Source organism: Anolis sagrei, chromosome 1 (genome assembly GCF_037176765.1).
Source record: "Anolis sagrei isolate rAnoSag1 chromosome 1, rAnoSag1.mat, whole genome shotgun sequence".
NCBI classification, from domain to species: domain Eukaryota; kingdom Metazoa; phylum Chordata; class Lepidosauria; order Squamata; family Dactyloidae; genus Anolis; species Anolis sagrei.
This window is the reverse complement of record NC_090021.1, coordinates 234,098,832-234,124,804: the sequence shown is the minus strand read 5'-3', so window position 1 is coordinate 234,124,804 and position 25,973 is coordinate 234,098,832. Positions and strand designations below refer to the sequence as shown.

General features: G+C 40.6%; 2 protein-coding genes across 5 annotated transcripts; one reads left to right on the top strand and one right to left on the bottom strand.

The window, feature by feature from the left end:
- Positions 1-1,099: 1,099 nt before the first annotated feature.
- On the top strand, positions 1,100-8,841 carry LOC132772934 (ubiquitin-conjugating enzyme E2 L3). Of its 3 annotated transcripts, none has more exons than XR_009631296.2 (5): positions 1,100-1,166; positions 2,992-3,087; positions 3,906-4,092; positions 4,237-4,481; positions 8,475-8,841. XR_009631296.2 is itself a non-coding variant. In XM_060771783.2 (4 exons), exons 1-4 carry the CDS (start codon positions 1,140-1,142, stop codon positions 4,389-4,391), a joined length of 465 nt encoding a protein of 154 aa, XP_060627766.1. In that variant the 5' UTR covers positions 1,100-1,139; the 3' UTR covers positions 4,392-5,782. The 3 variants fall into 3 exon arrangements, 1 of the variants encoding a protein (XP_060627766.1); XR_009631295.2 differs by lacking the exon at positions 8,475-8,841 and adding an exon at positions 5,803-7,778; XM_060771783.2 differs by lacking the exon at positions 8,475-8,841 and having other exon boundaries at positions 4,237-5,782.
- SMTNL1 (smoothelin like 1) lies at positions 6,969-25,767 on the bottom strand. 2 transcript variants are annotated; one of them, XM_060771799.2, is made up of 9 exons: positions 25,532-25,767; positions 19,153-19,773; positions 17,540-17,678; positions 16,578-16,632; positions 15,587-15,760; positions 13,659-13,761; positions 10,857-11,008; positions 8,838-9,043; positions 6,969-7,233 (listed from the first exon to the last, which is right to left on the bottom strand). In XM_060771799.2, exons 2-8 carry the CDS (start codon positions 19,708-19,710, stop codon positions 8,899-8,901), a joined length of 1,326 nt encoding a protein of 441 aa, XP_060627782.2. In that variant the 5' UTR covers positions 19,711-19,773; positions 25,532-25,767; the 3' UTR covers positions 6,969-7,233; positions 8,838-8,898. The 2 variants fall into 2 exon arrangements, with proteins under 2 accessions (XP_060627782.2, XP_067317766.1); XM_067461665.1 differs by lacking the exon at positions 6,969-7,233 and having other exon boundaries at positions 8,957-9,043; positions 10,815-11,008.
- Between the last annotated feature and the right edge of the window lie 206 nt (positions 25,768-25,973).

The window sequence follows — 25,973 nt, the reverse complement described above, 5'->3', positions numbered from 1 at the left end:
TGAAACATCAGGAGAGAATGTTCCTGGAGCATGGCCATACAGCCTGGAAAACTCACAGCAACTGAAGATAAATGAACAATGTATTGTCAAAGGCTTTCATGGCCGGAATCACTGAGTTGTTGTAGGTTTTCCGGGCTATATGGCCATGTTCTAGAGGAGGAGAAAGGATAAAATGCCTCTAGAACATGGCCATATAGCCTGGAAAACCTACAACAACCCAGATAAATGAACAAATGAGGCCTAATAAGATGATTAAACTGAGGTTCTCATACTTTGGCCATATCCTGAGAAGGTGATATTTCTCTAGCATGAAAAAAAAATCCAATTATATTTTTGGTATGAAGCCTGATATTGTAGATAACAATAACGAAAGTTGACCACCCTGGTGCTTGTTCCTTGGATTTCCCCTAAATTGGATTTCAGCAGGGAGTGATTTATTCTGACAAACATTGTGCTTTTTGCACCATTTACCAGCCAGCATTTTCAGTTTTGGTATCTAAAATTAACTTGTGACAGGAAGCTTCTGCTATTGTTTTTCATGTTGGCTTGGTTGCCTAATCAAATTGGAATACATTTGAGAAAAAGCGAGGCAGATTCCCTGTAACAGCAAAGCAAACATGTTTCTCCCCCATGTGTGTTGTTTATCACAACAGAGCCATCCTTCTGCTCTATCAGTGGTGCCAGAAAAGTCATTCTTTGCACCCGAATCAGTATTGTTTTACCCTAGTTAACTCATTGTAGCTGCTAGGTAGAACGTGATGGCAAAGGAGTTATGGTACTATTTGGTGTAGAGCAGGCACAGGCCAACTTGAGCCTTGCAGGTGTTTTGGACTCCAACTCCCACCATTCCTAACAGCCTCAGGCCCTTTCCTTTTCCCCCTCAGCCGCTTAAGCGGCTGAGGGGGAAAAGGAAGGGGCCTGAGGCTGTTAGGAATGGTGGGAGTTGGAGTCCAAAACACCTGCAAGGCCCAAGTTGGCCCATACCTGGTGTGGAGATGCTTGTAGTCTGAACCTTCTCAACTAGGCAGACCTGAAGGCACGTGGGCGTGGCCTAGGAGGTTGTGGGCGTGGCTCAGGGAGGCATGTGGGCGTGGCCTAGGTCTCCAGCGCGCGCTGTTCCTGTTGCCAGGGAGCGCAAGATGGCGGCGGCGCGGAGAGTGGGGAAAGTAAGTAGGGCGGGCGCGAAGGTTTCGGGACCCGCCTGGTTCTGGCCAGTTGCCCTTTGCGGCAGGCGAAGGGGGCTGTTTAGGGAGAGGTAGTGCGCAGCGAAGGAAAGGAGACAAGGGCTGGAGGGATTTGGGAAAAAGTTTTGACTGCCGTTTTGTTGTGTGATAGACCCTTCCCTAGCTTTAACCTTTCAGGTGTTTTGGACTTCAACTCCCAGAAGCCTTTGCCAGTGTCGCAAACTGTCAGGAATTCTGGGAGCTGAAGTCCAAAGCACTAGAAGCACCCAATGTTAGGAAACCCTGTTACAGAATGGCTGAATTCTAGTGCCTCCTATATTTTGACACATCTAAGGTGAAACCTCACGCATGTCTCATTGGACCACCTCTACATCTCCTGTTGAGTGTCTGCCAGCAATGCAGAGGACGGCGACTAAAATGATCAAGGGTCTGGAGAACAAACCCTATGAGGAGTGGCTGAAAGAGCTGGGTAATGCAGAGGACGGCGACTAAAATGATAAAGGGTATGGAGAACAAACCCTATGAGGAGTGGCAGAAAGAGCTGGGCATGTTTAACCAGCAGAAGAGAAGGCTGAGAGGAGACATGATGAGGGCCGTGTATAAATATGTGAGAGGGAGGATGGAGCAGGCTTGTTTTCTGCTGCCCTGGAGACTAGGACGAACAATGGCTTCAAATGACAGGAAAGGAGATTCCACTTGAACATTAGGAAGAACTTCCTGTTAGGAAGAACTTCCTGTTCAGCAGTGGAACTCTCTGCCTCGGAGTGTGGTGGAGGCTCCTTCTTTGGAGTCTTTTAAACAGAGGCTGGATGGCCATCTGTTGGGGGTGCTTTGAATGCAATTTTCCTCCTTCTTGGCAGGGGGTTGGACTGGATGACCCACAAGGTCTCTTCCAACTCAATGATTCTCTGATTCAGAGTCTTAAAATACAGTGGGATGGTGGTGGCACTCTTATTAGAAAACGTGTGTACTGTATGTTGCTTTCGTTCCTTGTTCCTCACTAATAAATAAGAAAAACAACTGTGTTTAAGAGACATATCAATTAATGAAGGCAGTGAATTCCTGGACAGCTTCTTCAGTTGTTGCGACATCAATGTCCCTATTATATGTTATCAAAGGCTTTCATGGCCAGAATCACTGAGTTTTCTTTGAGTTTTCTGGGCTGTATGGCCAAGTTTTTTAAAACTCTAAGATCAGGACAGAAAACAGTCAAATTGCTGACAGGAAACAATCTTGATTATCCAAGGGTTACAAGGCATGTAGCTCTCGTGAGGAATTTTCGCAGGTGAAGTTGGTATCACTGCCATGTAGCAGGAAGCCAACAAAAGCACGAGTAGTGCCAGTCATCAGTAGCTCATTGACTGGCATTGTGCTGAAGATTAAAGATGAGCGTCCTCATTCCATTTCCCTTCTGCTGTCTCCTTCATGACAGTGTGCATCCTCACACTACTCATGTAACACAAGAGTTGTTCATTTGGTTGGGATGTTTTAAGGCACCCCTCTCACAGTCCCAATCTTGCACCCAGTGGCTATCATCTGTTCACTAAATTGAAGGAGCACCGGCGACGGGGTAAAAATCAAAATAATGAACTGGCAGAAAAAGGCAGCGGGAGACTTCTATGACATAGGCATCAAAAAACTTGTACGGATGACAAAATGTATTGAACTGAATGATGATTATGTGGAAAAATAATGTAATACCTATGCTATAATCCAGCATACTGTGCTAGACAGTGACTGAAATTGGTTTTGCTGTGCAGGTCTCATCATTAGACCTGAAGCCAACTTATGCATTTTGTCCTTTCAGGAGCTGGATGAGATCAGGAGGTCAAGATTCCGCTGCTTCCGGAATATTGAGGTGGATCCAGCCAATGTCCTCCTTTGGAAGTGGCTTCTGGTGCCGGTGAGTTTGGGCAAGCTGGGGAAATGGCAGGGCCTTGATGGGTTCAAAGGGGATCAAATATATCACATATCACGCCTATACTAAAGTCACTCCACTGGTTACTGATTAGTTTTCGGGCAAAGTATAAAGTGCTGGTCATAACCTTTAAGGTCCTACATGCTTTGGGTCCATGAGGTGAGTGGGGGGTCCTCGGAGGTGAGTGGGGGAAGTACTCCAGCCTGACTGGTGACGGTCACCGAGAGAACCTTTCCATCAGCTGCCCCATGACTGGAATGACTTGCTGGAAGAGATTGTACAGCTGAATGAGCTGTCAAAGTATAAGAGACAACTGAAGACCAATCTCTTCCTGCAGGCCTAGCCAATCAACTTTGTAGCATGAGTGTTGCATTTGCATCCTTTTGCCACTGTATATTGATCTTTGTACCCTGTGTTTTAATATACGTTTTTTGTTGTGTGTATTTTATGTTGATAAGTTTTGACTGTTGTACCTTGCCTTGAACTGTTAGGAGAGGCGGATAACAAAAATGTCATTATAATTGTTACTATTGTTACTATTGCTATTATTAATTGTTATTAATGTGTCAGCCAGGATAATTTAGCTATTCAGAGAGAGACTGCTCACTTGTTAAAAAAACAAACAATGTTTCCATGTATTTATTGCATTGTGGGGGGATTTTCAGTTTCCATTTGAGGAACTAAACTATCTGATTGAGGAATGAAAGGGATTCCAGGGGCCTGGACACTTTAATTTTGTATAGATGGGCTCTTAGGCAAGTCCTAGTCTTTTTGCGATTCATGTCCCCTTCCTATTTCCCCAGGATGACCCACCTTACAATCAAGGGGCATTCCAGGTTGAGATCAGCTTTCCAGGTGATTACCCTTTGCACCCCCCCAAGGTAACTTTCAAGACTAAGATCTACCATCCCAATGTGGACGAGACTGGCCGAGTGTGCTTGCCAATCATCAGTCCCAGGAACTGGAACCTTTCCACAAAAATAGAACAAGGTATGACAAGAAGAGACACCTGCCATGGTGTGTAGATAGAACCTTCTTGAGGTATCAACCTTATTTGGTTTGATTCTCTGCTTGAAAGTGCAATCTCAGGCCCTTCTTACTTTCCTTCTTTTGATTCTTCTTACTTTCCCCTAGTGATTCAAGAACTTATAGCATTAGTGAATAACCCTGACCCGGACCATCCCTTGCGTGCTGAGTTGGCTGAGGAGTTCACCATGGACCATGAACGCTTCCTGGCCAAAGCAAAAGAACACACTCGCGAATTCAGCGAAAAGCGGCCGAGTGAGTGACCTTCTCAGCCCAACAAATGCCCACCAAAACTTCTCTGCCTATCTGTTGTGATAGCTAATTGAAGATCCACTCATATAATTTCACAGTAGGTGAGTGGGATGAAGCAGATTGCTCCCAAGATTGCCTAGCAACAGCATAATGTACCTGATGGAAACCTGGGTTGCTTTTGTTCTTGACAAATTCTATATCTGAGGGGGGAATGGGCCCTCTAAAGTTGTACTGTTGGGCAGGTACAATTTCCTGCTTCCGGGTAATGAAATGCCGGCATCCCATGTGACTTCCAAAACTAGAAACGATGTGGCGAGTCAGCAGGAAAGGTCTGTGCGTGAAACAGGGAAGTGAGGTTAAGCCATGAAGCAATGTTGCTAGTAATAAATGGAGTTTGATGTGACATGTGATTAGTCCTAAACAGAGGAACATAGGAAACTGCCTGGCATGTTCTTTTATAATGTCCTTTCTAGAATGATATTAGATCTGTTTTTATTATTCCCATTGTGCAGAAGATCCCTGGCAGAAGTGAAGAATATTATTTAAAACATCTTATAGAGTATAGAACCCATCCATCACTTATAGAGTGGCTAAGTTTTGAGCAGCAGCTATAAAAATAAGCAAGCAGTCTGTGGGTGATTTTAGATTTTATTACCCATGGAGTTTCTGCTTTTAATGTTGTGAATTTTTGGTCTTAATGTTGACATTTTTTTAAAAAGCTCTGGGGTTTTTTTTTAAAATGTTGTGAAGTTTTAAAGTTTTACACTCTAGGTCTGTGCCTGTAACAATAAAATTCATTCAGTCACTGCCTCACACAGACTTTTAGCTTCTCTGGCCCTGTATTATCAACAGATTGGTTGAGTCTCTCCAGGTTTTCAGACAAATGTTTTTCCTGCCTTAGCTGAAGGTTGTGAAGATTGAGCCTGTTATTTTCAATATGCAAAGATGGGCTCTACCACTGACTTATAGTAAGATCTTATAATTTACTTTATAAGTAAGATATTATAATTTACAGTAAATGAGTTTACAGTTTGTTCATAGGATTGTGGTCTTTTCTTGAAAGTACCATGTATACACATATATAAATCAAAGTCGAGGACACATTTTGGGACCAAAATTATGGATTTTGATATAACCCATGGATAAGAGAGGGGAAAGTACCAGTGCCATCTCAGGGGACCAGCTACCTTAGCCACTGATGCCATTTCCCTGCCCAGGCATTGAAAACGCCAAAAGCAATTGACCCAATTTTTGGGGTTGATTTTTTTGACTAACATTTCTACACATATACATTACTATTAGGGTAATACGCTGAGCTATGATTATGTCTTTCTGTTGCATATGTATATATGAAATACTTAATATTTTAAAAAATAAAAATACTTTTCTTTCTTCTGTTAAATGTCTGCATGTTCTTTATAGATAACATTGTTGCAGCTCTCCTGTTCAAGTTGCCTGGCCATCTTAATGGAATGGAATCATAGTCCTCATCTTTTATGTAATTTATTTTTTGTTGTAGCTGTGTATTTTAAGTAATTTTGGACTTATGGTAACACTAATGTGTATCTATCATGGGGTTTTATTATCAGAATTTGTTCAGAGTGGATACATATAGTTTTCCAGAACTATATGTGAAATATATAAGAAAGTCAAGAACTGTTCTTAAGTTTTGTTAAAGTACACCAGGACTATGTATGCAAACTAGGAATCATTATTGCTTAGCTTGGAATCTGTCTTCTGTGTGAGAATTCTCTGGGATAGTGTGGGCAACTGTGCCCCCCCCCCCTGGATATTATTAGAACTCTTCTAGTCCCAATATTTGACTAGACTGCCCAGACTTGCAGGGAATTGTAGGCCAAACATACCAACATCTTTTACATTACAGAATTGTAGCACTACAGTTTTACTTTAACTACCACGACTGAATCCTGAGGAATCCTGCGATTTGTAGCATGAGTTTCTAAAGCTCTCTGTTTAGGACAAAGGGGGCAGTATTCATTCCTTATTGGTTCAAGTTTCTAATTCTAATGTAATTTATCTTAAAAACACAAAACAGTGTATGTGTGAAGGGGTAAAGGTAAGAAAGAGTATTTTGTCTCATCCAGAATATCTTTGTGATACGGTATTATGAAGGTGTTCTTCACTTCTTTGTTTGCTGTAGGTTCGTAAAGTAATAGAAGACAAATTGAATGGTCACATCATGTCTACTGCCTAGGTGTGGGATGATGGCCTAAAGCCTTACATATTTACTATTTCTTGTAAAGTTTTAAACTGGCAAGGATAGGGGAATCTCACAATCTCCTTCGGTGTCCTATTTGTTCCTAGCCTAATGTTTATTCCCAGCAGTCTGATTCTAACTGCATTTCCTCAAAGTTCAGTGGCACTTCTTCATGTAGAGCTGCAGCTTCTTGCTTGCACATGATTTAACATTATGAGACTTACTTCTTAGTAAATATACAGAGAATTAGACTGAGTTCTGGGTTATCTGTATTTTACCTTCAGCGAGAGTTGTCTCCCATGTAGCCTTCATATTTTGGTGCAAGGGATTTGAACCGAAGTTTGCTCAAATGAAATATAGGTGAATTGCCTTGACTTGCTATAGTTTTGTTTTAATGGATTTGGTGATCTGCATGGAGACATGTGATAGCATCAAGGGCTGGAGAAAGATTTGCCAAGGGAACAAGAGATGGAATTGGAGGCAGTAATTGCTGCAGCGACTTGCTTGTTCCAAGTTATGCCTGTTAAGAACAGACTGTCCATATGCTTCCCTGGAGGCTGGATTGCTGAAGATGATGGTTAGCATCTACATGAAAGATAGCCATTTCTTTTCTGGACATCCCAAAAGCCAGATATCTGTGAATAGTAGATGTTTAGAGTTGAGGAAACTAGAGACACTCTACATAAGGTTCATCCCTGTTGATTCTTCCTAAAAAAACAAACAGAACCCTGAACTTGAACCCTCTTAATCCTTATAGTGTACATAGAAACATTAAAATATGGTTCCAAGGACATCATAATGGGCGTGAGTTTCTTTACTATACGCCCCCCCCCTTTTGTGGGAAAGCTTGATTCCACAACTCCCGCTATAATGAGCTCTCCTCCGCAAATTACCAGCTTCTCTCTTTTATCTCACCCGAGTTTTTAATTAGTTTGTCTTTTAATCATGACATGTAGCCCGCCCATTGTTATTGTGCTTCCGTTTACTGTAATTTTCATATTGTTATGTATTCATACGTTTTATGTAACTATTACGTTATTGTTTATTGTTCGCATTTTCGGTTTGTGTTTTGGTTTTTCTTTATTGTAATTGTTATTTGGGCTTGGCCTCATGTAAGCCATTCCAACTCCCCACTGGGGAGATGGTGGTGGGGTATAAATAAAGATGATGATGATGATGATGATGATGATGATGGTGATGATGATGATGATGATTATTATTATTTGACACTTCTTTGCCTCACAGTATGAGCACCCCCTTCAGCTTACACCCACCATTATTTAAATCTTCTTATTTCATGCTATTGTTAAATCTCCAAAACCCACTCTCATACCAAAACAGCTATCCTCTGTCCCACAGCCTAACATTATTGTCTCCTAAATATTAGTGTCCTTCGGATCTCTGCTGTTCAGATCTTTTTCCACTGTTAAAACTTCTGTACAACACCCTTCCCTCTGACTGCAAGTCCCAAACTTCTACATACTTGTGCTGCTCATCTAAAATGAAGTGAAGATACACAGAACTTGAGATGTGCCCTTCGGCTGTAGTAGAGGTGTCAGCCACTGCTATACATTGATATATTGTGGGAACTTTTTAGTCAGAGTACCTAAACCACTTCAGGTAAAAAAAAAAAACCTGCTGGACACAAGTGGTTGAAAGTGTGAAATTAGGATTGACAAGGTTAAGTAAATAAGACATATTATATCAACTGAAAATGTAAACTGGAATTTAATAATTGAGATTTATATTACTCTTCTTGTGTTAACAATTAATTAAAAAGTACTTTTTAAAAACCACCTAAACCACTTTTAATTTTCAAAACTGAAAGCGAAAGAGTTCCTTTGTTAAAATCAAATAAATATTTGTCTTATGACAGCTCAATGGATAGGAGTTCCATACTCTTAAGATTCTTACCAGCCATATTATGGACTTTCAGTGGTTCATGCCTGATATGTTCAATGAATGCTTCCCCAAGAGGTAAGGCATGTTTTATGGTAACAAGCATATGGTCATCCTAACATATATATTTGCATATTTACATTTAGCATGATTTGTCTTGTGTTTTGAAAGACAGATATGAACTTCAAAACTCATTGCTGAGGTACATATCTGTGTGGTAGTTCCACTATAGGAGGGGAAATGGGTTCATTAAAAGGAATACACATTCCTCCCAAAGTCTAATTTGACCCAGATTTTCCAGATGATAACTCTGCCTAGATGGAGAAGAAATCCTGCTTACCTGTCCCACCCAGCTTCTCTCATTTTCCAATTAGTGTTAAGCATCAATCGGTGCTCTGTTCTCATTTCTTCTTGGTCTTGACCAGTCCTTTCTGCACCAGGCTGCGGTACAGTTCCTGGATATAAGTGTATATGCATTTGCTATCGGGAACACTCATGCGCACCATATCATCCACCTCCAGAAGTTGGGCACAGTCAGCAAGTTTCCTGGGGAAAAGTTGGGAAGAGGTTGTTAATGACCAGGTCACCTTGACAACTTTCTCAGCATCACTGCATCTACAAGGCACCTCCTTGAGCACACAGTCCTCAGGCAAAAAATGTAATAAGACCTCACTCTGGAAAAACTAACATGGGATGGATGGGGACTGCAATATAAATTATGGTCCAGATAACAAATCACATGCCTGGAAGTACTAATAAGATTGATAGGTCTTTGGAGGGTGGCATAATTTCTACCATGTATCTCAAGAAGATGCAAGGAGAGCTGTTCTGTATCTCAGAAGATACTTAGGCTAGTAATATGATCAGCTGAGACATGGCATCTCAATTTAACTTTATTATCTGATTGTGGTGAATTTTCTTTTTTTAATAGCCTGGAAATAACCACTATATGTGTGCCACATAATCACTATGTGCTTACAGCATAAGCGGTGTTTATGTTGATTATAGTATCCCCCATAAAGACAGTTCCTGAACATAGGAGTTGAAACAGAAAAACACGAATAATAGCAAACCCTGTTGAAATTAACAGCTTCTGCTATAAATTACCATAGAATATCACAGAGGATCTAAAAATTCATAGAGGTACTGGTGGTAGATAAATGAAACCTTTTTAAAAATATAAATCCCAGAGTTTGATAGCATGAGTGGTCCCTGGGAGATTGTGGAAATTGTCCCAAAAGTGACTTTTCCAATCTCAGAATTCAGAAAATACTTATATTAGGGAAGCCACATCTGCAGAACATGCAATAAACTTGTGTCGAGCCTCAACCAATATCCATGGTTTCACCTCTGGCTATATCCCAATGGCATGTATCTGGTGTATTCTGAAGTCATGCCTTTTTCCTTCAGGTGTGCCAATTTCTATGACTACAGGACTTCTGGTCTCTCTTTAATTGGATGAATCCCAGTTATTGAATTTGGCTTGGAGAAGTGCAGCCTGTTGTCAGTTTGCTTAAACTTTGCCTCTTCTGGTTTAGAATGCTGGAAGTTGTAGTCTGACAACATCTGAAGCCTACAGAGTTCTCATCCCCATTCTTTTGGCTCTGTTCCTACTTGGGTGACCATACTGGAAAATTATTGCATCACCCTATGGTACATGTTTTATGGAGCTCTGCAGAACCTAATGTTCTGTCAACATTTACTTGTAACCACTTAACCATTTGGGTGAGTTTTCACATCGTTACTATAATACCTAGAACTTGTTCTCCTTTGCATCCTTAGAATCTGATGAGGTAGTAGTGCTATGTTGGCATGTGGGATCAGGAAGGAAGATTAAGAACTTAAAGATTGGTCCAGAAAACATAGATATGCTGTTTGGTGGGTGATTTGATGAGACAGTATTCAACCTGTTTTGAAGTGTTTGCATTCTCTTCAAATATCACAGTATAGAGTGTGTTTGTGCTTCCAAGTGTGTTTTTGCAAGCTGCACTACTTCCTGGACCGGGGATAGCCTGGGAATGGTTATCCACGTTTCTGCCATAAAAGACTTCAGAGAAACCTCAAAATTGATCTAGAATATTAAGCTAGATTGCTGACTGGGTCTGACTTTGTAGAACATTCCTTGCTACTTTATTTTAAAAATTCAGTTTCAAAACAAACCATGAATTCTGCTACTTGCTTTCAAAACTCTTCATGGCTTGTGGGCCCAGCTGTATGAGGCCTACCTATTTCTACTTGCTTGTGTGCTGTGATCACACTTCCAGGTTTCCCCCTTTCAGAGCCTAGATGGTTTTTAAGCCCTACATACTATTCCAACCTGTCTGACATTAGTGGCCTCTTGAAATTAGGGGATGCTCACTCAGCAGTGGAAAATGCCAAGGTAAAATTCTCTCTACGGTTTGCTGGGTCAAGAGTAGCATAGTCAAAGGCATCTGGGAAGTAACTGTGGATGAGGGCACAAAAGCCCATGGCACTACTCCAACTGGAAGAGAAGTTCTGGATGTCCACATGCTAGGATGAGAAAGAGAAACATTAATTGTGGCAGGTTCACCCATCTCCGCTCCTTGTACTTTCTTTTACATATAAAGACACACATGAACACAGAGTAGCTGTTACAAATACATATTTTTATGAACATGCCTGCATTAATAAATAGCAAAAGAACTGTGTTTTATACTGGTTAGATTTTTTGGTGTCCTACTGAGGGGAGCAAAAATCATGCCTGTCATGCTGTTTTCCCTGCTATGTCGCTGGCCCAGTTTGGAGCTGCCTACAGCAGTGTTGTTCAGACTCGGCTCCTCCAGGTGTTTTGGACTTCAGCTCCCAGAAATCATAGCCTGCTCACTAGCTTTCAGGGATTGTGGGAGCTAAAATCCAAAACATCTGAAGGAGGACATTTTAAGAAACTGGTCTAGACGATCTACTTCGTCACACTAGAGAATGAATCCACTTTAAAATCTGGTTTCTGCCTCCTGCAGAATTATGGAGTTTGTAGCTTAGGGAGACTGTTAAAGGCTCCTCCCTAAACTACAAACCCTAGAATTCTGCAGGAGGCAAAAATCAGATTTAAAGTGGATTCATTCTTGAGTGTGATGGACTGCCATCTCTAGAAAAATGACCTACATCAGTGTCCTAGTAGTAAGTGATGAAATCTAGTGACTACAGGTGGTACTGCATCTTAGAACATTATTTACATTAATTTAAATTAATTAATCATAAAAATCCCAAGATGCATACCCTAGGGTCCCCTTAATATGCTTTCCAAGTTTCAGATGTTTATGTTTCACTGTCTTGGGACTATTGTTTTAGATGTGGCATTACTGTCCATAAAAATAACTGCCTGGAAAAGATAGATTTTCCTCACTTTTTAAAAGACTGCTATTCACTTGTGCCAATTAAATAATTGCTACCTCTGCAGTATATGAAATAATTAGGCCCGCAAAATGTATAAAATCTAGGAATATGGTTTTTATGAGGAGCTCAAAATTGTGAAACCCAGGCACTTCATTTTGTGAAAGAATAATAATTTATGTATCTATGGCATTTTAAGACAAATCATATTTCCCTCTCTACCTTCTTCATCAGCTGTAGGACTATTTTTACTTATTGCTATGAAACAAAAAGGATAGTAATACATAATCTAATAGAACATGAAGCATTTATGTTTGTCAGTTCCAAGGAGAACATGTTGTAATGATACAAGATAGGTACATCTAAAAATAAATGTGGATGGAAATCCTATGAATTGGGATTATTCACGTCCCAGTGAAGAAGATCATCCCTAACCAATGTTTTGTTTTCAAATGTGTTCTGGTATTTTGAGGACTTGCAAAATATATTCCAGAGCGATAGACAAAAAACCAATGTCACCATAGCTTGGGGAGCAGCCTATTTACATCCTACTGAAAGCCTGTGTGTAGGTAGATGCAAAGTAATTATACCACTTGGCATTCATGAAATGCTTTTAGTATGTTCAAAGTGCCTCATGCACAGGCACCCAGAGCCTAACTTCACGTGACATTAAATGCATTTTCTGTAACATTGTATGAGATCTGTTTAAAAAATTAATAGTGAGCAAGAGGCAAAAAGGTCAATTTTGAATTGGAACTATAGTATGCAGGGGGAGGGGTTAACTCTTAATTCTCCTGCTGATTGCTTTCTTGTACTGCACTAACGCTGCTAATTACTATACAGGAGGCGGAAAGGAGGCACCTTCTTGTTAGGTTCAAAGTGGGGCGGAAAGGCATTAAAACTCCTTATGTGTCGGGTCGCTGTTCAAAAAGATCTCTCACTGTATTTAAGAAATGTTTTTAAATCCTCACATAATGCTCCTGGTGATACATTAAATCTCATGTGAAGTCAACCTTCCGTGTATTAAATGTTGAAGCATTTTGAAACAGAGTTCGAGCTTGTTTTAATGATGTCTTCACCTACTCTGTTCTGACTGATTCTGAATTTTGTTGTTTTAACTTATTCTATATTTTATCACTTCTGTTTTACACCAACTGTTCTGCATGGTGGCTTGGAAATCTCTTAAGCACATATACAAAATATTATGTTTTCCAACCAACGAAATGAAAAGGGAGAAACTGAAGGTAACATATGGGAGCTAGATAAGGAGAACTTTTGAGTCCGGGTTTTTAAAAATCTTTCTACCCTTTTAGGATGAATTTCAGCATAAAATACAAGGGAATAGGAAAGAACCATTTGTGTTCAGTTGGTACTGGAGTGGGTTAAATTGTGGTTTAGGTTTCATAAGATTCCAGTTTTTCAAAAAATGATATAAAGTTGGGCCAAATACGATAAAAGTCAATCCAATCTGGTTGGCAGCACCACCTAAAGAATACGCTTTTTTGTGAATGGTGGAGGAAGGGACAACACATCTCCATGACCATTGTGGATGAGACAGCTTCTTTAACTGAATCCTCTAAAACCCCACTCCTATGCACCTTAGTAAGTTCCATCGAGTTCATTTAGATTGACTTCCACAAAAGCAAATATGAAAATGTTGTCTAATATTTAATAAAAGTTGTTTAAGGTTATGTTCAGATATGCAGGCAATGTTGCTCCTTCCTATTACAACCAATAACAAACACATATGCCGAATTCAATCAAGGAATATTAAGATCTCTTGGGTTTCTGTTTCTCAGGTTTTTCTTACCTCATAGCCACGAGTCTTGGCCCGACACCATTCCAGCAACATGGTCTTTATAGTGTTTGCCCCTCCTGTCTTTTTGATGTTAGGGGCAGGTCCAGTTGCAGCCCTTTGGAAAGAGAAAGATGCAGAAGTAACCAAAAGAGAATATAAGGTGTTAGTTGAAGGGGAACAATCAAAACATATTATATAAATATGCACAATTCATGGAGCATTCAAATAATTCTATTCCTTTCTTCTTTTTCTATTACACAGATGCATATTCTGGAGAAATATCTGCTTGGTTAGGGTCAGTGGCCACTATCTAGGTTATTTCTGCATATGTTAACTTATTCTTCAGTCTTCTCCAAGAGGAACCAAGTATAATTCAAAGGTTTGAGGTGATCTTAGACAAATATCTTCTGTTGCCATCTCCCATCACTGACCTCTGATGGCCTAACCTGTTCAGTGGCATCATTCTAAGCAACACAGAGCAGATGGGGCAGCCACTCTTGACATTTCCCATAATATTCAACAGCAATGATAGATCCAGGCACCGTGGGAAATTAAAAGGTGGCTAAATGCAGCCACTTGGAACAGAATCTAGAAACATTACTGTTTTAGACTACAGCTCCAACATCTGCATTGGCTGAGAGGTTCTGAGAGATGTAGTCCATGGAAATAAACTTTCTAAGATCTTGTTGATAGTAAGGTAAAGGTAAAGGTTTTCCCCTGACATAAGTCCAGTCGTGTCTGACTCTGGGGTGTGGTTCTCACTCATTTCCATTTCTAAGCCGAAGAGCCAGCATTGTCCGTAGACACTTCCAAGGTCATGTGGCTGGCATGACTGCATGGAGCGCCGTTACCTTCCCGCCAGAGCGGTAGCTATTGATCTACTCACATTTGCATGTTTTTGAACTGCTAGGTTGGCAGAAGCTGGGGCTGACAGCGGAAGCTTACACCACTCCCCGGATTCGAACCTGCAACCTTGTGGTCAACAAGTTTAGCAGCTCAGTGCTTTAACCCACTGCGCCACCGGGGGCTCCCTTGTTTATAGTACCAAGTCAGAAAAAGAAATCTAAGGAAGATCCAAGTGAGGTGTTGGCCATGAGCCTTGCCTGGGCACTAACAACTACTAAGGGTGCCAGGTGTCATCACCATCCCCGCAGCTTGCTATCTTATTTATTTAATTTCTATCCCAGCTCTTTCCCAACATGAAACCTGAAGCAAATTCAAGGAAAATATAGCTAAAACCAGTTATGCTAAGTTTTAAAATGAGCAATTTTATTATAAAATTAAAAACAGTTCAAAAGCTTATAAAACAAAATAATGAAAACAAAAGGACAGCACCTCCATTAAAATACCCTTATGCAACTTCCAGTTAGCAGCCAATGACCTGCCTAAATAAAAAGGTCTTTATCAGTTGGCAGGAAGAGAGCGGAGAGGAGACCAACTTAATCCTGAAGGAAGAAATTCCATAACCTCAGAGCAACTACTGAGAAGACCCACTCCCAAGCCCTCGTCAAACCTCACTGAAGAACCCCAAATAACTTAAAACTTAGCCAGGCTTAAATCAGGAAATATGGTCTTTTGGATTGCCTGCACTTAAGCCATATATGACTTCATAGTCATAAGCAGCACTTTGAAGTGTTACCTTTCCTTTAACATGTATTAATATGTAACAATCCCATTTCTCAATTTTCTGTGAAAACTCTTATCCAGGTTTAGTGCAACAAAAGAAACACCAGGAGGGGGCATAACGGGCTGTGCAGAACTGCGAGGAAAGCCTAAAACTAGCTTGAACCATAAGCTTGATATCAAGATGCCTATTGTAATGGCATCTGTAATTATGATGAACGAAAAGAAGTTTTTATGCTTCATAAGGAGGGTGAAATATTGGATTTAGTAAGGAAACATCCATAATGATTTTTTTAAAGAGAGAAGCACAAGGTTACCCTCCAAACTTGTCCATAATGGCCTTGCGGGACTGAGCTCTGGGAGGCATCCGAGGTCTTGTTATTTCCCTCCTATCCAGTGCAGGTCTTTTCTTTTTCTCCTTAGAGCCAGCTGTTGCCTCAGGTGAAGTTTGCTGCTGCTTTTCTTGAGTCCCTTCAGGAGCTGCTTCAATGCTAAAAACCAAAAGCAAGCCAAGAAATAGTTGTGGGGGATGGAGGGATACCAGATGAAGGATGGCAATACATGATGTCGTTCTAAAAATGGCAGGAGATGCCAGGATGTTGACCAAGAGAAGAACAACCTGGCTGCTCTCAGGAGAAGTATCTTAATAGTTTTGTTGGCTGCTAGTTCTGAGGAGGTGGGAGTTGCTGTCGTTGTGTTAATTCTCTGTTGATGTCGTTATTGCTGCCTTATGATCTCAGGCCTGTGCCCTTTTTACAGGCATGTTTCCTTCAAAGGGCCAGTGCATGAACCCACGGCAAAAAGGCAACACTATTTATTTTTCACTTACATTTACATCCCACGTTTTCTCCAATAAGCTCCAGGAGTCAAATATTGTTCTCCTTCTTACTTTGTCTTCCAAGCAATATTTTGAAGTGGCTCTGACTCATGGCCATGCTGTGTTGTGGATTTGAACCTGGCTCCCCTAAATCCCAGCAGTTTAACACTGACTTGCCTGCTTTCTATTAATTGTTTTTTGTGAGTTGAACTGAAGACTGCTAACCATGTGTATTAACCATTAATACATTTCCATTCTGGTATTAAATAAAGACAATGATCACATTTTGCTTTCTATTTCCCCAAAATGATAAAGACGGGGGGTGGGGGGGGTGGGGTGGGGTGGGGTATATTTTTCCCCACGATACCAGTGAAGTACTCTTCCCTTCATGCTATACGTACAGATAAGAATGCTAATGAGAACTAGAATTTTTAAAATCATATTCCTAGCCCTGAGAGGCACTGGATAATCTAGGTAAAAGATTGTCTTGCCTGGTAGTGTCCCCGGTAGCAGCCTCTGGAGTGCTTGGGCCTGAGGTGGTGCTGCCTAGACCAAATTACAGAAAATGGTACTGTTAAAAATCTCACCCACTTTGGAATTGATGATACGTATATAGTAGACTGTGGTTGATGACATACCAGCTGAACACTGAATACTAAAACATTTATTCATAACCCTAACTCATACTTCCCCATATTTCGTTCCTGGACCTATCATGGAAATGTGAAACTGGAGATAATAATTCAAACTTATGACAGAAGTATAACATTGTGTTGGAGGATCTAGAAAATGCCTAGACACAATACCTTTCTTGCATTTCTAGGTCCTCTAGCATAACTGTATTGTCAGAGACAACATATTTTTTCAGATGCGGCTAAGTGAAATCGCAGGTATTGGTGCCAAGGATATGCAGGTCGTATTGTAATACTTTTAAATAATATATTACAATATATAATCAAAGTCAATCTGTATCAAAATGTTGGACCCAATTTCAAAGCAGTATATTTCATGATGGCAAAATGTATTTTCTTTCACATTGCTTTGGACATCCTACTGGCAAGAGAAGTGATGAATAAACACTCTGAATGAACAATAATTCCCAAGCTTCTCCATCTTGCTTCTCAGAATGGTCAGATACAGTGTGCTAGTTGTACTATAGAGAAATAATGATAACAATATAATGACTGAGGACCAAACACCACTGAGTATGGTCCTCAGACCATGCAGTCTTGCAGGTAGGTCAAGTAGTCTAGTTTCTGAAGGGGTTCAGCTGTCTTCTCAGCATTGTGAGGATTAGAGACAGTTTGGAAGTACTCATGTGTTTGAAATGAAATGTGCATTTCCTGAGGATTCTCAGATTTTCTGTCAGGTGTGAATTTCACATTCAAATTATAAACTTTAAATCTAATATTTCCTTTCACAATGTCCCAATGTTCTGAAGAAGTTTCCTTACCCGTTTCCATGCTTTTGAGCTCTGTGGGGCTTTGTGGGCTCTCATCAGGAGAACTTGGAGAGAATTCTGGCCAGTATTCTTCCTCTTCTTCCTCTGGTCCAGGTGAGAGAGGCTCATCAGAAGTACTGCCAGTTCGGCCCTGAGGGCACAAAAGAAATGGGAGGAGACCAACCACAATTCATTTCCAGTTTTGTTCACTGGATGCCTTGAATTCACAAGATTTCCAATAAACTGTTAGAAACTTGATACTTATATTTTTGCATAATAACATTATTTTTAAAAACGGACTTTAGAGTTCCCAGTGAAGTTTGTGGAGCTAAAAAGGTCTGTCTGTGACCTATACCTTTCACAGCCCTGTTCAGTTAGATGCATGTATTGTTTACAAGAAAATCTCTTAGACATAAAGATGATAAAAATATATAGTATGCAAAACTGTATATGAAATAATTCTTTCAAAGTAATAAGGCTTGTTTTACTTTTGGCCAGGTTCTGTCAGAGCACCTTATACCTCGCTAGATTGCTAGACTGAAACCTGGAGATAGCTTCTGCACCTTTTATAGTTGCAGAAGTCAGAATAAGTAGATTGAAGTATAATTAAGATATAAGTATAACTAAGTAGCTGATATAGAATTCATTTAAATTTAATCATGACAGAATATATACAATGTGCCATAAAGGTACCAGAATGAAAACTGGAGGGGCTCTTGTACCTTTTATGATTGTGCAAAAGAGAACATTTTAGCAGGTACTGCTTGTTTCTTGCATGTTTGACATTTGTTAAGTAACATTTTTGGCATGAATCCTTATGGAAACATCATTTGCTTGTGGTCTAATTGCCAGTAGAAGAACCTCTTCCTCCTCATACAGTTGATGCTTAAGTAAATAGATTAGGGATGGGGAGCGAATTATAATTGTGGCCATTAGAGACTGTGAATAAAGAACAGTAACCTAGATTTACTCAAGTGTAACTGTTTTGTATTCATGATCACTGCTTGGTCATTATTTTGAAACTATTGCCACAGTCTTACTCCCCCACCCTCCTTTCCTGGGCATAAGATGCATGAGAGATGCATCCTGCTGGTGATTGGAGCAGGATGAATTATGTTTCCATCAGATTTGGTGGTAGATTGGGCCAGGTATCATTTATACTCATTCTGATACAGAATCCTAGCCATGATCTAAAAGACAAATATTAATGTAAATGCATCTTAAAGATAATTATGCGCAACAGAAAGACACCAACCACTCTACGAGTCTTAATGTGAATGTCTATGCCACACATTCACATTAAGGGGGTGCAGCTGTCATATTAGCTACTTATGCTCTATATAATTGTGTGAGGAGAGTTAACCAATCACAAATAGGTGGAAGCTTTCCCCTATTCCGAAAGCCGGAGAAGTCTATAGTATGTGTGATAAGGAATGTTTTTGTATTTGTATTATGATTTGTTTATCTGTGTCGTTTTGGTTCCTATTATTACTATATATATTGCATTTTTGTTGTAAGTCACCCCAAGTCCTTTTTGGGAGAGGGGATGAAATACAAATAATGTTGTTTTTGTTGTTGTTGTTGTTATTAGGAATGTGGAGACTAGAAAAACACTCTGTTCCTACCTCTTTGCTGGAATTGCTGGCATTTTTCTCGACAGCACCAGCTTTTTCTCCTTTTCCTTCCTGGGGTTCTTGTTCTGTGCCAGAAACACCAGCTTCTTCCTTGGATTCTGCCCCAGATTCACCCGGAGCCACTGCGGCCTCAGCCTGTGCTTGATGGCTTTCCTTCACGTCTTTGATGGTTTCAGATCCCTGTCCCTCCTCATTGACCAAAGACTTTTTAGTGGTCTCATTGACCTTCTTTGCCTCTTTCCCAGAATCCTCTCCTTTGTCTGCTTGATTCTCACTGGCACCTTCATTCCCAGTATCCTCTGTTTTTTCTGCTTCACTCTTCCCAGCATCATCATCTTTCCCAGTTTTGTTCTCCAAAGCAGCTTCTTTCCCAGTTGGCTGTGCTTTCCCTGTCTCGTTCTCGCCAGACTCTTCATTCCCAAGATCGTCTGTTTTTCCTTCTTCGCTCTCTCCTTTAGATACGATCTGAACATCTCCTGACTCTCCCTTCTGTGCCACCCCGTTGATCTGCTGCATCTCCTGCTGCTCCTTGGTATCTTCAGCTTCCATGATGCCAGGCTCCTCACTTCAGTCAGTGGATTTTAAAGCAGCTGGCTTTTTATAGGTCCAGCTCTAAAAAGACACAGTGTACAGAAAAAAGTGGGGAAACTTGAAGTAATAAATGCTTTCATGTGTTTCTACCAATTGAGGTGAATTGTAGTGATCTCATAGCCAGAGAGACAAATGGACTCCTGCCCCATTCTACATACAGAAGCTGGTTGGTCTACCAGTTAATTTACTAGCATCCTAAACCATAGGTGAGTATTGCTGGCCAGTTCGAGGAATAAAGAAGTCATATGGCACAACAGGTAACAGTACTGCATTATAAGCGCAGAATGGCTGAGCCACAACATCTATTATCGGAGGCATTTGCATCACTCAGCCTAAGGTATGGTCATCCTGGGTTAACCAGCTTATATAGACTGTTAAAAAAAATCAAAGATGAGTGATGTGAGATACATAGCTGTATTCATAAGCAAGAAGGGTGACATAAATGTATTCTACTAACTTTGTAGGAGTCCCTGGTGGTGCAATGGGTTAAACCTTTGTGCTGGGAGAACTGCTGTCTGACAGGTCAGTGGTTTGAATCTGGGGAGAGCGGGTTGAGCTCCCTCTGTCAGCTTCAGCTTCCCATGCAGGGACATGAGAGAAGCCTCCTACAAGGATGGTAAAACCTCAAACATCCGGGCACCCCCTGGGCAATGTCCTTGCAGATGGCCAATTCTCTCACACTAGAAGCGACTTGCAGTTTGCCAAGTCACTCTTGACACACACAAAAACCCAACTTTGTGTTATAAATATTTGTAAAAGTTATAAAAAAGTTAAGCTTCATATTAAGCTCTCAACCAAAAGGGTAAACCAGGAACAGATACAATTCTCTGATGAGATAATCACACCTAATGGAACGAGTCAATAATTTGCTGCTGTTCTCTTCACTTTTTCAGGTTTGTTTGCTATTCATTAATGGTGTGAAAATGCAATCACCATAAGATGGGAGAACCAATTGAGGCAGCTGGCCTTGTTCTATTTGATGATAGGGCAGGCCCCGTCTCAAAACCCGTTAAAGAAGCAACTTACTTGAAGATCCTTACTCGGAGATCCTTCAAGACAGGTGTGTAAGCATGCATGTGTGCCAATGCAAGTCATTGCCCTGCTACTTTCTTCTCACTTAGTAAATCATCTTTAAATAAAACCTGGAGACAAATGCCAGGAACAGTCTGTGACGGGCATGAAACGTGCAACAGACAACTTCAGGGAGTAGGGGCAGGTGAAACATCCTATCACCTGCTAAAAATACCCCCCTGACATTTGCAAATAACAGTTTGAGAACTCAGAATGTCTAGGATGTTTGACCAAAGCATGGATTGGTTAGGATTGACACTGGCTCTTGCTATTTCCCCTGAAATCCTATACCCTCTCACTTGTCATTAAGTCTTATTGAGCTCAATGGAGCTGAGTTTCGAGTTGACTTTATAAGATTGTACTGCTAGTGACCCTGCTCTTTCAGAGAGGAATGCTTTACAGGCTTATCAGTCTTTCAGGACTTTGTCATTCTATCCTCTGGTCAGATAGAGCATTTTACAGGAGAGAGCTCTTGTGTAGGGGGAAAAAGCTTGAAGGAAAAAAGGAAGTTGGAGTTGTGAGCTAGAAGAGATGACTGAGTGTAGTTTGTCAAATAAGCCTACATAGGAAATCCATCTGAGTTAAAAGAACAGACACATATGAAGAATATTCACGAGCAAGCACATATCTCCTTTGCTTTCTTCCAGCTATGAAAACTTATCCAGCCCTTCTCAATCATACCTTATTAAGTGATTTTCTCCTTCCCCCTTTTCCCTTCTGTCTCAGGCCCCTTCCACTCAGCTATATAAAATCCACATCGATCTGGATTATATGGCAGTGTGTACTCAGATAACCAGTTCAAAGCAGATATTGTGGATTATCTGCCTTGATATTCTGGGTTATATGGCTCTGTGGAAGGGTCCTCAGCCTCACACTTGCTTGCTGCTTTTACCTTGGGTTTCTTACAGAAAGGATAGAGAAGCTGTGCCCTCCTCCAGATATTGTACAACTACAAATCCAGTCATCTTAACCATAGGCCATGATGGAGGTAAGAGGCCAGTTATATCTAGAAACCCACAGGTTTATTATTTATTTATTTACTTTACTTTACTTTACTTATATACCGCTTTTCTCAGCCCGAAGGTTTCTTTTGCCCTATGAGCACACACCAAATTCACTTGGGTGTGTCCTAAATGTTATTGCTAAGATGTATCCTCTTTCTGCCTGAAACTGCTTATCATGCCTCAGCTACATGTACCCACTCAGGTGGGTACTACCTAACCCTTGTGAATACCAGACTAGGTTTACTGTGATTACTATACAAACATTGCTTTCTTCTCTATTCCCAGAATCCACTGATGGATAGGAACAACTTGAGTGGATGGGATACCAACCAACCAACCAACCAATGTAGTCAATCCTCTACATTCACAGCAGTTAGGGCCATAGGGCCCTCACATAAATGGAATAATGGAGAATTTAAAAAACGCAGAAATAACTTCTTTCTAGGAATCTTAAGGTCCTCCCAACATTATTCTGTGGTCAACTTTCTCTAGCAGTTAGTTGCCTGCATTTTAATGAAATCCGCAAGAGTCAAGTCCTCAGATATGGAGAACTGACTGTAACCATTTTGTTGAAAGAAAAACATATTTCAAACCTGAATGGCAGACCCTCCGCAAAGAACGGGAAGGTTTTTGTAGAAATTAAACACAGAGTTGCTAGCTATTATGTTAAGCTCTGGCATTGTTGCGTGCTGAAGCCTGCATTCATTTTCCCCTTGCTTTGGCTGGCTCCTGTCCTTGCATTCTATAAAACCTGTAGTCCAATAAATCTTCTCACTGAGCTTCTATTAAAGCCCAGTGTTATTTCCTTTCTTATAATTTGTAGGTTGCTGTGAAAATCTCACTGCTCAGACACTAGTGGAGCAAATGGGCTTTTGACCATCAGTCATATTGGGGAAAAAAGAAAATATTGGGTTTTGGCCTCATTCAGCTTTTTTGTTATTTATTTGTTCAGTCACTTCCAACTCTTCATGACCTCATGGACCAGTCCACGGCAGAGCTCCCTGTCAACCATCGCCACCCCAGTTCCTTCAAGGTCAAGCCAGTCACTTCAAGGATACTATCCATCCACCTTGCCCTTGGTTGGGCCCTCTTTCTTTTTCTTTCCATTTTCCCCAGTGTCATTATCTTCTCCAGGCTTTCCACTCTTCTCATTATGTGGCCAAAATACTCCATTTTTGCCTCTAATATCCTTCCCTCCAGTGAGCAATTGGGCTTTATTTCCTGGAATATGGACTGGCTTGATCTTGTGGTCCAAGAATTTTCCTCCAACACCACATTTCAAAAGCGTCTATCTTCCTTTGCTCAGCCTTCCTTATGGTACAGCTCTCACATATATAGGTTATGATGGGGAATACCATTGCTTTAATTACGTGGACCTTCATTGCTAGTGTGATGTCTCTACTCTTAATTATTTTATTGGGAATTGTCATTGCTCTCCTCCCAAGAAGTGAACATCTTTTGATTTCTTGGCTGCAATCTGCATCTGCAGTAATCTTCACATGTGGAAATACAAAGTCTGACCCCGCCTCCACGTTTTCTCCCCCTATTTGCCAGTTATCAATTGGTCTGGTTGCCATAATCTTGGTTTTTTTTTTATGTTCAACTGCCACTCAGCTTTTGCACTTTCTTCTTTCGCCTTGGTTAGAAAGGCTCCTCAGCTCGTCTTTGCTTTCAGCCATCAAAGTGGTATCATCTACATATCTAAGGTTGTTAATGTTTTGTCTAGCAATTTTAACTCCAGTCTTGGATTCGACAAGCCCCCCATGTTACATGATGTGTTCTGCATACGAGTTGAATAGGTTGGATGAGAGTATACAGCCCTGACGTACACCTTTCCCAATCTTGAACCAGTCTGTTGTTTCATGGTCTGTTCTTACTATTCAGGTAATGAATGAGGATACTGAGTTTCTTTGCTTCTCTTAGAGCAGGGGCAGGAGTCAGTGACCCTCCAGGTTTCACTGGCTACAATATCCATCAGGCGTGACTAGAAAGCCAACACAATAGTGAAGAATCATGGTTACTGACAGGCCATCTCTGAGGGTCCTATTACACTACTCCTTTATGCTGTGCTACTCAATTTGCAATGTATACTGCAGCCAGTCTTATGAGGTTAGCTGTTTCGTGATACTCTCTATCATACCGCATTTACACGTTAACAGCACAATTTCAGTTTTTTGTCTGCTTTATTAGTGTCATTAGTGACTCCTGTACCCTGTTCCTAATTGGTTCATTTTTTTTAAAAAAAGAAGCCTCAATAGTGCTATGGTAATACAATGGTAGAAAATGTCAAATGTTATAACAACATAATAGCATGCAAACAAAAAATCAGATATCAGAAGATGGGGTTAAAACAGATTTAATACTAGAATGACTGTCATGCAAGCCAAAGTAACACAAATAGTCATGGACTTCTCTGCCGGAGATTTCCTTTTAGATCCTTGAGGGAGGGATAATTTGGCAATAGCCATACCATCCCCATTAACCAATTACTGTATTTTTTTCAATTCTGGGATGCTATTGATAACAAGATACACACTAATTTCAATTTCACAAACAGGAAGAAAAAGCTTTATGTATGTATATAAAGAGCACGTGTTATTCTAAGGGCCCTTCAAGACAGCCATATAACTCAGAATATCAAGGCAGATAATCCAAAATATCTGCTTTGAACTGGATTATCTCATTCCACATTGTCATATAATCCAGTTCAATGTGAATTTTATACAGCTGTGTGGAGGGGCTTAAGATGCACCCCGTTTTTAGACATATTTATATAGGGAAAAAGTGCATCTAAGAATGCTATCAATTGCAGAAAATGGTATAGTTTCAGATTTATGGTGGGGAAAACTGGGTAATTAACAGATTATTTCCACAACAACAACAACAACCAAAACTAACACCTTTCTAACACATATAAATATCTTTCCAAAACATCTGGTGGTCATCAAGTTGGGAAGACTGCTTTAGCACAACCGGCAGGGGTTTAAGCAGATGCAATGTTCCACATTCCTACATCTGTGCCCAAAACAATTTCACTTTTTGAATTTCCATCTGTCAAATAGATTAGTGTTTAATATTTTAATTCAGTTATTTTAGGGATGTATGCCTCCCTTTAATTAATTCCTAGATTGTTTGGGGGGCAGGGAATAAAAAACAAAAACAACAAAAACAATTTCAACCAAAAAGACAATAATACTGTAGTTAAGGAAATCACGAGAGTGATCAGTAGACATAAAACAAATATAAAGCAGATAAGTAGAAGGAAACAGATTTTGTAAAAATTTAAAGAAAAATGATAACCTCTTCACGTGATGATGCCAATCAAGGAGCCTCTGATAAGACGACCCTTCCCTTGATAGCCACATATAACACCTCAGATAGTGGAAGTTAGTGGAAAAGAGCAGGAGGTGAAGGAACTCTCTGCAGGCTCACACAGCCTCATAACTGCCCAATTGTAGAGATTCTGTTCCCTCTTCTGGATTTGACACTGAGAAATTCCCTCCCATTTCTTTCTTCTCTGCGCAGTGTCCAAGTGTCAGATCTGAACTGCCTGGAATCTGAGTGTGGCTCTGGACAGAGTCACTGTCTGATTGTTTCTCTTCATCTGAACTAAATAAGAGCTTTTCTAGACACATGCATAGGTACCTTTATTTTTTAAGCCCACTGCCCACACCAACTTCAGGGGGAAATGAGTAGCCACCTACCAAATGGCTGGTCTTTCCTGGAGACCACCACCTTTCTGGGCGCCCTTCTCCTGGCTTCTTCTGAGCCTCTCTTTCCCCCCTTCCTCTGTGTGCTTTCAGCACTTCTTTCATTGTTTACTACTCTGTTGATACATTCACCCTCCCTACTGTGGGGAGTAACTAGATGCTCCTATTTTTACCAGGAGTTCAGCAGGTGCCTCTTTCAATCACAGCTCCCACTCCTCCGAAGAAGCAGATGGAGCCAGGACAAAGGGGAGGGAGAATGAGGGGCACTGAAGAGGGGGAGGCAGCGGAGAGGGGAGAGTGAAAGAGAGATCACATTCAAAGAGAGTGTTGCAGAAGCTCTGGTTTATAGTGAAGGCCCTGCCAATAAGAAATTATACATTTCCTAGATAGTGAGTGTGATACCTAGTGAGCTGCCCACAACAGACATAATGTCCTA